Consider the following 12,933-nt stretch of genomic DNA (forward strand, 5'->3'; position numbering starts at 1 on the left):
GCATGCTCTGCATCCAGAGAGTGTGGGCTGCATCCAGAGAGCATGCTGTGCATCCAGAGAGCACGGGCTGCATCCAGAGAGCATGCTCTGCATCCAGAGAGTGCGGGCTGCATCCAGAGAGCATGCTCTGCATCCAGAGAGTATGTGCTGCATCCAGAGAGCATGGGCTGCATCCAAACGGCTGCATCCAGAGAACACGGGCTGCATCCAGAGAGCATGCTCTGCATCCAGAGAGCATGGGGCTGCATCCAGAGAGAATGCACTGCATCCAGAGAGAATGCACTGCATCCAGAGAGCACGGGCTGCATCCAAAGGGCACGGGCTGCATCCAGAGGGCAGCTGCTCTTCTGTCAGCCTGTGGCTGCCGTGCAGGAATGCCTGTCCAGTGTTGCCACATCTTCTGTTTCCAGAGAAGCCAGAAATCTGCATTTTTATGTGAAACCCTTTGATTTTCAAATATTGACGTTTCTTCCAGCTTTAAAACTGTGAATAGACACCTCATTAAACCGCCTCACAAACTGTCCTGTGCTGCACGCTAGCAGAAGGCTGCTTTGATGGGAAGTGTTTCTCCTCTGGGATTTTTGGATTTTCTCAGTGTTGGAAAACAAAAACTCAGCTAGAAGAGTGATCATCAAGGACATGGACAAATTTTGATGGCATTGTTTTTTAAATGCTTAGAAGAGTCTCCTTTTTTTTTTTTGAGTAAGATTAGCCCTGAGCTAACTGCTGCCAATCCTCCTCTTTTTGCTGAGGAAGACTGGCCTTGAGCTAGCATCCGTGCCCATCTTCCTCTCCTTTATATGTGGGATGCCTACCACAGCATGGCTTGCCAAGTGGTGCCATGACTGCACCCGGGAGCCAAACCGACAAACCCTGGGCCACCGAAGCAGAACATGTGAACTTAACCGCTGCACCACTGGGCCGGCCCCTAGAGGAGTCTTTTAAAAAAAAAAGGCCAAGTAAGACATTTCTAAGGTTTAGTTCACAGACCTCCACTTTACAGCTTCTGCTGGCGGTTTGGAGAAAGAAGACCCCAAATTAGGTTGCTTAAAGAAATACTTCAGGAATTACCATTGTCCAGTTCATTAAGGAGGGTTTGAGGTGCTCTCAAGCAATGTAGCATAGTGATTAAGTGTGTGGGTTTTGGATTTTAACCAATGTGTGTTCAGATTCCTACTCTGAAATTTTTCTAACCCTGTGAACTTGTATAAGTTATTTGATCTCTCCAGGCCTGGTTTCCTCATCTGCAAACTGGGGGTGATAATAACATCCAGGATTCCATCATAAAGATGATAATACTCAGTTTCCTGCAAAACTTCTAGCTCTAGTTAAATTAGAGCAGGTACCCCAGACCTCCTAAATTGGCCCCAAGCCCAAAGATGGCCGAGGACCGCTGGGAGCCTTGGCTCACAGTCTCGGGAGGGGTCTGTGTACTCCTGGAGCTTGCACTATACATTGTTGTTTCTGTTTATTCCACAGGTATGTATTTAGCATCTCCTGTGGACCTGGCCCTGTTATAGGGCCATGGGGTGGGGTTATTCTAATGAGTCAGACCTACCCCATAGGATTGTCATGAGGATTAGTCTGTGCATGAAAGTCGAGTGTCTGCCCCGTATTAGTAGCCATATAAATAGAAGCCATATGTCATAAATCATTGTAGCTGTTCACTAATTTGCTTTGCACTAATCAGAAAAATCTAAAATTTCTATCCATGCAGTCTTTTTCTGTCTCATGGTCGATCAATAACTGATACCGTCAATAACGTTGGGGTTGTAATTGTCATGGGTTTGTTTGGGGAGTGCTTGGTTGGTAGGTCACGTTAGAGCAGAGGGAAGAAGATGGGTAGGAGTGGGGATCTAATGGCAAAGCCCAAATTCATGTTACCCTGCCCCCTTTGATACTGACCCCAGGATATGCTGGTGGCGTAGACAGGGACCTGCCGAGTGGAGGGTCTATTGCATTTTCTTCCAGATCCTGTTATGTCTTTTCTCTGCCCAAAGCCCCTATAATGACTCAACCCTAACATTACTAATCACAAGGTTTAAAGTGCCTCTGAGTGACTAGGGAGGTAATAGCCTAATATGTAAAAAAATCCAAATAAATCAGCAAAATCTGGCAGGTCTGGTGTCTAAGAATAGAAAAATAACTTGGTTTTCTTGAGGATGGGGTGAGAGTGGAGTCAGGTGCTGAGGGTGCTTACAGATGTTTGCAGACTGCAGGTTGGTCTCGTGCTATCTCTGTATTTCCCCCACTAGGGAGTCAAGCAGTGTTTTCTTTTTCCATTCTGAAGCTTTAAGTAAGATATTTAGGGCCCTAACAAAATGATTTACAGGAGTGTCTTTACAACATTGGAAAAATATTGACGTCTACTTTAAAACAGGGATGTTCCTATGCTTATGGACTTGTGTTTTTTATTTTTGCATCAGCATTCACTTCCTAATTTCTAATAAAAACTATGACTTAAATTTGCAGTTAGTGTTTATTAGAGAATTTTTCAAACATCAAAATTGGCTTTAAGACTTGCCTGTGTATTAAGTCTTAGTGGTAAATAGGAGAGAGCAAATTTGAATGCATTTACTTCTTTGAGTCAAATTGTATTAAACTCACTTCAGTTGTCTACAATATTGACACAACATAAATTAACTATTCTGCGTAATAAAGGACGCCTCAGAGTCTGAAACTGAAGGAACTTCCAGCACTGGGTCCTCATTATTGTCAGAATAGCTTTTAGCAGGGTAACTGTATTTCTCTATTGCTGTATCACTCTATTGCTGAGTGACAGATTACCCCAACACTCAGAGACTTAAAACAATGAGCGATTATTGTCTCAGTGTCCATGGGTTGGGAATCTGGGCACAGCAAAGCTGGGTGCCTCTGGCTAAAAGGTGTTGCGTGGGCTTGCAGGTGAACTGTTGGCCAGGGCAGCTGTCGTCTCAGAGTTCCACTTGGGGGGGCTCCACTTCCACGTTCACTCCCGTGGGGGCTGGTGGGATTCGATCCTGAGGGCCTCAGGTTCTTGCCTCTCCATAGGCCAGCTTCCAGCATGCTGGCGGCTTCCCTCGGAGAAAGAGACTGAGCGCACCCATGGAGGGAGCCCCCTCTCTTCGTAACCTCGTCCGTCTCTTGACAGCCCATCCCCTCTGCTGCATTCCATTCACCAGAAGCCGGTCATTCAATCCAGCCCACGCTCAAAGGGACACATGTACATGAGAATGCAAATGTCAGGAGGGGGGACCGCTGGGGACCAACGTGGAGGTTGCTGCCACAGTAACTCTATAAAGTAACCTCAATTAAGTGATAAGAAGGACCTGAAGAAATAAGCATATAGCATATTAATATCGATTTCAATAAAAAGATAAGCTGCTACGCAGGATCTCTTAAAAATATATATTGAATCAAAGACTCTCAGATTAGAAAGATAGTGTGCAAGTCCGGCTCTCTTTCCTCACTCCCTCCATTAAAGCCGTCACTCAGCCTCTGCTGGTACATCCCTAAAGGTGGGAAATTCTCCACTTTTGTTTTTTTTTTGTAAATCCACTTGAAAGAAGTTCTCACTGAGGTAAAATGACTTCTCAGTTACCCTACTCATGAGCCCCAGTTGGAGAGTAGTTTTAATCTTGAGTCATAGGTGCTACTTCCAACCAATACGAGGGTTTTATTTTGTTTTGTGTTTGTGTGCACATTGTGTTGGGGGAGCGGTGGTTTGTGTGTTGTGGGTGTGTGTTGTGTGTGTCTCAGGTGCGTGGTGTGGTGTGTGTGTGTATGTGATGTGTGTATTGTTTGTGTGTGATATGTCTTCTTTGTGTGTATGTGTGGTGTTGTATTTGTGTGTGTGTGGTGTGTTACCGGTGTCTGTTGTGAGTGTGTGTGTGTGTGTGTGTGTGGGGAGATCTCTTTCTTTTCTCTTTCACCCTCCATTTGCCGTCACCCCTTGAGTTCACTCTTTACCTAAATTAACCACTTAGTCCTCACAGCAACCATACAGAGTGAGTGCTGTCATTTTCCCTGTTTCGTAGATGAGGAAATTTAGGGGCGAGAGGTGAGAAATCCACCTGCGATTGCCGGACCTGGCTTGTAAGTGGCAGCGCCGAGATTGAACATGGGCAGCCGGCTCCTGTGTCCGTGTTTTCACTGCTCTGCTACACTGATGAGTTCTAAAAACAGAAATGTTTCTGCAGCTGCTTAGTGGAGGAACAAATAACCTTACATGTCTCAGGAGCCCCTGGAAGAACAACCAGCTTAAAGCCTAGCCCCCCGAAAAATGTGTGTTCCTGGTGAAGACCCAGAGCCCCTGAGGAAGGGAGTCAGGTTCTGAATCCTGTTTCAGCAGGCGGGAGAGATTCTTGCCCGGGTGGCCAGATTCCACAGTCGCGGGTGCCCAGAGGAGCTCACCTTCTCTTGTCTGGTAAATTTATCAGGAGCCTCTCCTTACCTGACACTGGATAAGTGAGGCCTTGTGCCCACAGAGGGCAGGATGGAAGCGGCGCAGAGGCAGGGAGATGAAAGCCCAGCATGGGATGGCAGGAGGAGGAACCGTGGGCCAGGCGGGCCTTCGAGGCCAGAAAGTCCAGGGGATGAAGAAGAAACAGAACTGCCGCCTGTAGCCAGAGCCCAGTGTAACGTTCCATCTGTATGTTTTTGTTTAGATACAGACATGGTCATCATTTACCTGTCAGCTGGCATCACATCAAAGGACTCCTCAGAAGAAGATAAGAAAGCGACTCTCCGTGTCATCAGTGAGGAAAATAGCTTTCTAAACAACTCCGTCATGATTCTCACCTACGCCCTCATGAACGGTAGGTAGCGCTTCAAGAGTTTTAATTCACATGAAGGTTCTCTCTAAGTGCGTGCTGCTTTCAGAAAAATGGAAAAGAACCATAACTGTGTGCTTTGATGAAGGTGTGAGAGGCAACCAACGGCTCCCTTCCCAGCCTGCCTTTTCCCCACTGCTGTTGGCGTCCAGGGCGCGTCCAGGGGTCCCCTTCTCCATATCTCTCTCTCTAACCAGCTGCTCTTTTCTCCACCTTCTCCGCTTTTGTGGTCTTGCAGAGGATTCTGTATGGCTCCATTTTTTTTTTTCATTTCTCCTTCATTTTCTTGGATTTTGGTGCTGCATGGAGGTTATTAACTTATCTCATTGATTTAAGCTGCAGGAAGCCCAAGTGCTGACCTAGATTCTCCTGTCTAACCGGGACTGTGAATGCCGTTTTTCCCTGCAGAGTCACCACCTGAAGCCTCTGCTGCCACTGTCTCCTCCTCAGCTTCCCCAGCTGGGTGGTGGAGACAGCAGTTACCGACTTGACAGGGTTGTTATGAACATCAGCCCTCCTGTAGGGCAAACACCCAGCACGGTCCCTGGCACTCGCTGGGTACTCATTAAGGTGGATTTTGTTGCTGTTAAATGAGACAGTATGTGAATGGGTTTAGTAAATTGTCAAATCTGAGAAAATACTCAATATTTTTCCTTCTGCTGCTCTGTTCTTTTCTCCCCACCTGTTAATGCATAGCTCTTCTCCTAAAGCATCTTGTTCTGCAGGCCCCTGGCCCTCAGTGTCCAGGCTGGCCATATTCTCTTCCTTTTAAGAGGCTGTGTCTTGATCAGCAGCCCTTTCCCACCTATGGTCTTGTCTTTCTCTTATCCACTTCTAGATTCCGTGCAGAACCTTGTGCTTTAGGAACAGTGGTTCCTGTATTTCAATCTGCCAAGGATTGCTTAGAGAGTATTGTTTTTAAATGCAGACTTCCAGGTTTTTATCCTGACCCTCTTAGGTGGGGTCCAGGAATCTGTTTTGGCCAGTGTGAGTCTTTCCCAGACACTTTGTGGACTACACATGGAGGAACACAGGGTGTGATGTCTAGAGGTTCTGAGTTCCAGTCTCCATTTATTAGCCGTGTAGCCTATGGCAAGTTGCTTAATCTCTTTAGGCCTGGTTTTATCTGTAAGGTGAAAATAGTAAAATCTGCATAGGGTTGCTCTGATAATATGCAAACAAGATACAACATGTTTAAAGTTCCTAACATAGCGCCTGGTAAGTAACAGGCCCTCAAAGCCAGCTGGAGGAGTGAGTGAAGGTCGTGTGCTGCCCTGTCTCGGTACGCTCCGAGGGAGAGGTGCTCTCCCACCTGCTTTGGGGCCAGCTCTCCATTCAGTATTGCGTGTCCCCCAGCGTGTTGTGCTTGCTTGTGTTAAGCATGTCACCCACATGAACACTTCACATTAGGCATGAAGTGAGTGATGTGCTCACGTATCGTCTCCTCCTCCTCCCTCCACTTTGCACAAGGATGTGAGCATCTTGGACATGAATTTTATTGTATGCTGAGCACAGCTGAGGCAGGCAGGGTGGCCTGTTTCTGCCTCAGACACCTACCTTTCCGGGTCATCTTCGGTTGCCTGTTGCTCTTATTTTCCTATGGTTTAGCTTCTTTCACTCATGAAAGGAAGGAAGGGATGGAGAGAGGAAGGAAGAAGAAGAGAGGGAAGGAGCCAGGAGGGTAACATGTATTGAGCCTCCAGTGTGCTGCATAGTACACTGAGGTTTTAGAGCTATATTATACAAAGAAACTTGAGCCCGGTGAGAAAGACAGACAGACAAGGCAGATGGATGAAATGCGATTGTACAGGAGCAAGGAAACATAAAAGGAAGCGGGCACTTCTTTTCCATGAGATTTGAAGGTCGCCCAGGCAGATGCTGAGTAAAGAAGCTTCCTTGTTGTCACTCATCTCTTCCTTGGTCTTGTATCTTCCCACCAGAGTATCTTGTGCATCTGCTGTGCCCTGATAATTCCATTCTTTAGAAGCTCTGGTTGCTTCCCTTAACCACCCTTATCTCTTCTCGTTCTCCCATTAACCCAGCCAGACATTCATCCTCACTGCCAGTCTCCCTCTCTCCAAATGCCATCTCGGAGCATTGTTCACTGCGGTTGACACATTCCCTTACTCTGTCAGTCAGGCTTCAAATGGGGAGGCAGAACCACTATGAGAATTTTGGTATGATGAATTTATTATCAGAAGTAGAGTCTACACAATTGTGGGGGGAAAGTGGAAAAGCAAAGATCCAGAAAGAGGAGCCAAGAACTCTAAGTTTAGTTACCAGCCCTGGTACAGGTGAACGAGTTGGAGCTTGCAGAGGTGTCTGGAAGCTGGGCATGGTGAAGGGCATGTGGGAGGTCTGGTGGAGAAGCCGTGGGAGGTGGGCTCTTTGTGGCTGCTGACCCTGGGAGTTCTCAGTGAAGCATCCGCAGTGGGCCTGGGGTTGTCCTTGGTGAGCAAGCCAGCAGCTGGGAAAGGGAACTGAATGCAGATCAGAGAAGCCTGAGATAAAAGGGAACATTTTGTGTCTGTCTCTCGCCATCTCATTTCGCCTCTCAAATCTCGCAGCACTTCACTTTTGGCCACCTTTAACCTGGACGTGTACAAGAAAGGGAGTTCTGGGAAATGTAGTTTCCAGCATGACCCTGTTGGTGATAGACAATCCAGCGTGCTTAACAGTGACCCTGCTGCCTCACGTGCGTGACAGTTCACATGACATAAAATGCCCGTCTTTGACAGCCTTCCACCCCACACACTTCTTCTTAGCCCAGTAGGTGTTCCCATTTGTGACTTTTTTTTTTATTTTCTGTGAGAGCCCAGCAGTAGGTGACAAAGAAAGGAAATGTATTTGCTGCCTTGATGCCTTCTTTTCTCATTCACCTCTGCAAGCTTGTCAAGGGCATAAGGTCTGGGACCAGTGGTGCCTTTTGTGCTGTCTTTTACTGGGGGGTGTACCATTCACCACCACCCTGCTCAGCTCGACTCCATGTCAAGTAAAGGGAACAATACTCTGGTCTGACTTTCCTTTAGCATCATAGGAGTTGGAACAAAATCCAAGTTATTTAAATACAATGTGTTAAGAGAGAAATTTATATCCATTCGATCCTGCCGTGACTTCAGAAATAAACTTCAAAAGCTAGAAGTATATACAGTCTCTACAGAAATGATAAAGCCACATGAGGGAGGAGAACCACGAGCTCTTCAGATTTTTTTAAATGACTGAACAATTCAAGAGCATGAGGCAAAGCCCTTTTAAAACTCATTGGTAGAATCTCGGTAGTGCCTGAAATCATTTGAATTTGTTTACGGCGGTACCCATATGGGATCAGTTACTAATCCTTTTGACTGTGTTCCAACAATAGCAAACCAAAATTTTAAGAGAGGTTTATTAAATTTATTTTTGTGCTATAGATTACAGATGTTGTAGAACAATACATCCCAGTATGCCTAAATCTTTTACAAAGGTTTTTAAACCCTCTAAATGTAAAAAATATACATTAAATAAATCAAATCCAGTATTATCCTAACAATACCACGCATGAAAACATTTGTAATTAAAATGAGCTTAAAAAACAGGGTTTGGAGGCATCACTAAATGCAATCCGTAATTCTTTCATTTATTTGCATGAAGCTTTGGCAAGGATTTAATAGGCGCAGAGGTAAGAAATGAAATGGTAACCCTCTATCCTTTAAAACTCCTACAACTTCATCTAAGTCAAATTAAACACAAACTTGTTAATCATTACTCTTGCTTTCAAATATTAAGTTCAGAAAAGTAATGTGAATTTTATAATTAAAATTTTAGGAGAGAGCACATTCTTGCTGAATGGGGCTCGGTTATGTACTCATGTGTTTTTCATCTTTGCATTTTGCAGAATCCCTTTGCCCTCCTGACTGTTTGAGGAGAGACCAGGCCTCAGGCTTTACCCCTCAGCAGGAATTGGTATCCGTGTCCTGAGTCCAAATCATCTCTGCAAAGACCCCTTGGCACTGCAAGACCTTGTCCATGCCCATGTTAGATCTAAATGGCAAAGCTATTGTGTGGATATCAACCATTTCGCTTTGCATTTCAGATGGAGTGACTGGTTTGAAAGAGCTGGCTTTCCTGAGAGACCTGGCTGAACAGAACTCAGGGAAGTATGGTGTGCTGGACCGGACAGCCTTGCCTGTGATTAAGGGCAGCATGATGGTGCTGAACCAGCTGAGTAACCTGGAGACCACGGTCGGCAGGTTCTATACCAACCTCCCCAATCGGATGATTGATGAAGCTGTCTTTAGCCTCCCCTTCTCTGACGAGATGGGAGATGGTAAGTTTGGAGAAAACTTCCTACTAAAAGGAAGGGGAACGGAAATGGGCATGAGTCCACCAGGACAGTAACTTTTCAGTGTTGTTCAATACTTGCATGTGAGTATTAGAGCGTCTGAGCAGGCAAGGGAAGGGACGTACCTTTCTCTGGTCAGAGGCTTGCATAGACCCCTGCCATCAGTCCGATAGTACTATCTTCTAGAGCAGAATTCCCCTGCCCTCTTTCTTCCTCATTGTCCTCGCCTCAGTCAATGTAATGGGTACATCTACTGGTCGGAGTCTTCAGGAGGATTCCCCAATATCCAAAAGTTAGTGAATTGGAACTAAAGGGTAACATGGATAGCCGGTGGTAAATAAAGCTCAGGATTCAGCCTCAAAGGCAAGGCAACATGGGGTAGTCGTACCATGGTTGGCACGAGAGAGGATTTCAAATCCCACTCCACCACTTCAGTTGTTGTCCTTACTAATTTATTTCATCTTGTTAATTCACATTTGGTCAGCTGTTAAAAATGTGATAACATCTTTCATGTAATAAATCTTTCAGGTTGTTAGGATTATCAGATCTGTTAGTGCCTGGCACACCTCTCAATGATTATTACTGCTCTTGTTCTGTTTATTTATTATTTTCCTTTTGTCATTATTACTGTTGTTATCATCATCCTAATGTCACAAGTTACCCGCAATACCCTGTTGGGTAAAGTGTTTGGTCTTCACATGATTCAATTTCTTGTTCTATGAAATTGGAAAAATACTATTTCCCTCAAGGCCGTTGGGAGATTAAATGTGCTCATAGATGTAGAGCATGTAGAATAATGTGTGACCAACAGCGTGTGCTCAGGAGAAGTACGGCCTTGCTCTTTCCCTCCTCATATTCTTGCTTATCCTCCTTTTCCCCACATTCTCCCCTTTATTCTTCCTTGACAAAGACTGAAGAGGCAGCTGGTTACTGCCAGACAGACACCATTGCCACGTGAGATCTTATTTTATCTTCCGCCAGCTAGAACTCTCACAAGTACAGAAATTCAGAGAAACTCATGTATCAAAAATAACGGAAAAAAGTAATAGTGTGTTTTCTAGAAATTAAGTAAACATGTTCCTTCTATAAAGAAGAAGTATGGTAGCTGCTGCTACACCTCCATGTTTTTATCCTTCCCGGTTCTGGCGGGGCCCACAGATGTGCATGGAAACAAAACTCCCACCTTTAGATGAGGCCATTTCCTTTTATTGGGAAATGTCAAGTCTTAAATGCAAGTGACCTTTTATGCATTTAGCCAACATTATTGAGCGCCAGCCAAGCGTTGTGTCAGGCAATGAAGAGTAAGGCGCACATCCCACCCTCAGCAAGCGTTTAAGTCTGATAAGAGAAAGACAGATCGATGAATCATGTTAATACTGTGTGAAGGGAACAAAGACGGATGTGGAAACTGAGCCCAGTACAAGCAGGGAGGATTATCCAGCCACATTCTGTTACCATTAGTGCTGTCTGGCAGAGCAGGACCCCTTCTGAAATTTACTTCTGCAACCAGAGAGCTACCCTGAATGCCTTAAATCAAAGTATGTGCAAAACGGTGTTCCCTATGGGCTGATGTCCGTTTAGTCGTTAGGGCCTGCGTTACGAATCCAACGCAGTGGGTTTCCGTGACTGGCTTACTGGTCTGTTCCATTCTCCTGCAAGAGTGTGTGTTTTCATTTTTGTGTTTTCAGTCGCTAGAATTATTGGGTGACACCTACTCTTAACTCCATGACATGGGGACACTGAGTCTAGGGGAATCCATGTTTATGTGGCTTTAATGCAAAACCTCCACAGATTAAATATCAGTGACTGGACATATTTCTTGTAAAAAGCAAACCTACATGCTTTAGGTTAAAGTAGAGAGGGTGTTTGGAGATTCCATTAAGTGTAGCAAGAGCTTAGCATTGTTTGCCACAATGGGATGAAGAGTCTTGTGCCCAAGTTGGTAATGGAAAAGTGAAACTCTGTTTCTTTTTCTTTTTTCTTTTTTTTTTTTTTGGTGAGGAAGGTTGGCCCTGAGCTAACATCTGTGCCAGTCTTCCTCTGTTTTTTGTGGGGGATGCCACCACAGTGTGGCTTGATGAGTGGTGCATTTGAACCCACGAACCCCGGGCCGCTGAAGCGGAGCACGTGAACTTAACCACTATTCCACCGGGCCGGCCCCAAGACTCTGCTTCTTTCTTAAGGCTTGTTCTGAGCATATCCAGAGGAGGATAAAAATTTGAAGTGAGGATGTGGTCTCAGACACACAGTATAACTTGTACTTTGCTGCTCTATGAAAACGGCTTTAATGGTAGACTAAAGCCCAGGGGACGTGGCATGCAGATTATGCCCTCTGTCTCTGTGCCAGCCCTCACAGCCCTGCTGCCATCGCTTAGAACTCATTCGTCCAGGCGTCCCGGGGCTGAAACCTCCTCCAAATGCATTTTTAAAGCCTTCTTAAACACGTATTATTTTTAAATGTTTTTAAACAGATAGATGGCATTCTCAATGTTGACTGCTTAAACAAGGCTTCTGAATTCTAATAAGTAGGCACCCACTGCATAACTTTCACACGGTTTCAGTGTTGTGTCCACTTCCTCCTCCGGCAGATGCATTGTTTGGCCTTGGCACTCACAGCAACTCACGAATGCTTTGAGCGATTCTCTTTGCGGAAGCCCATTTTTTATAGGTCTTCAAGAGCATCCAAATCCCTTTTTTGGGTGTTTCTGGAAGAATGGCTTTCTGCTGTGCTGCTAAGCCATGGACAAAAGTACCATCAAGTGCGGGAGAACACAAGAGCAAGATGGAGTGAAACTACCCATCCTTTTGTTTTGAGTTTTATTTTGAGCCGTAGAGTATAGAATTGTCAGGGATCTGAGAGAGCTTTGTCTCAGCTCCCCATCTGCTACATGAAGAGACACATTCAGAGGTGACACAACTTACCCAGCTCAGTAGTAAAACTCGGAGGAGAGCCCAGCTCTCCCACGGCTCAGGGCCACGCACTGACCCACGCGTGCCTTCCCTCGCTACTCCCTTGCCCTAGCGATCCTATTGTTTTTGTATGGCCTGTGAGCTAAGAGTGGTTTTCATATTTTTAAGCTTTGTTAAAAAAAAAAAAAAGCAAAAAAGTATATTCAACAGAGACCATATGGCCCACAAAGCCTAAAATATTTACGATCTGGTGCTTTCCGTAAAAGTTTGCGAATTTCTGGCCCAAGTGATTGGGAATACATTCCTTTGGAAACTTCGTGTCTCCTTTAGCTACTCACTCTAAGTGGTCAGATGATAAGATTCTGTACCTTTCTGAGTTTTTCTCGTTGTCTTGCTGTGTCACATTAATGAAATATTGTACCTCATAGCTTTCCTTTGTCCATAATCTCTTTTCATCTAACAACCCCTAGAAATCAATAAAGCAGTTACTACCGTGTCCTTGAGACAGATGTGGAAACCAAGGCTCAGAGAAGTTATGTCCAATGTCATATGTGCCGTACATTAGGGGCACAGCTGGGCTAAAACCCAGATTTTTAGATTCCTTATTGAGTGATCTTTCAAACTCAGCTGAATCTCCTCTACTTCAGGAAGTAGAATGATGTGTTAAGTGCTGCTGCTGTTTTCTACTGATCTAGAATGTCTTGTCCTTTCACATGAAAAAATAGTGGAAAATGTACAAATAGCTCCTTTAAATTAACTGAGACATCTGAACCCCCAAAGTCCATTCCCCTTACACTCTAACTCACTTATGCCGTCTGCAAAGGCAGGGGTTGGTTACCGGGTCTTCCCAGGAAAACTGCGATGGCTGATGTTAGCCTTCGCTGTTCTCTA

The 12,933-nt window shown here is 45.1% G+C and overlaps 1 protein-coding gene across 1 annotated transcript in view; it reads left to right on the forward strand.

Annotated features, from left to right (window-relative positions):
• CACHD1 (cache domain containing 1) overlaps positions 1–12,933 on the forward strand; it is a 196,321-nt gene that overhangs the window by 146,656 nt on the left and 36,732 nt on the right. Inside the window, exons 8-9 of the mRNA XM_046645106.1 lie at positions 4,647–4,796; positions 8,884–9,117. Coding sequence (XP_046501062.1) covers positions 4,647–4,796; positions 8,884–9,117 — 384 coding nt within the window. The remainder of the gene's footprint in view (positions 1–4,646; positions 4,797–8,883; positions 9,118–12,933) is intronic.

The sequence above is a fragment of the Equus quagga genome, chromosome 18 (assembly GCF_021613505.1).
Source record: "Equus quagga isolate Etosha38 chromosome 18, UCLA_HA_Equagga_1.0, whole genome shotgun sequence".
Lineage (NCBI taxonomy): Eukaryota > Metazoa > Chordata > Mammalia > Perissodactyla > Equidae > Equus > Equus quagga.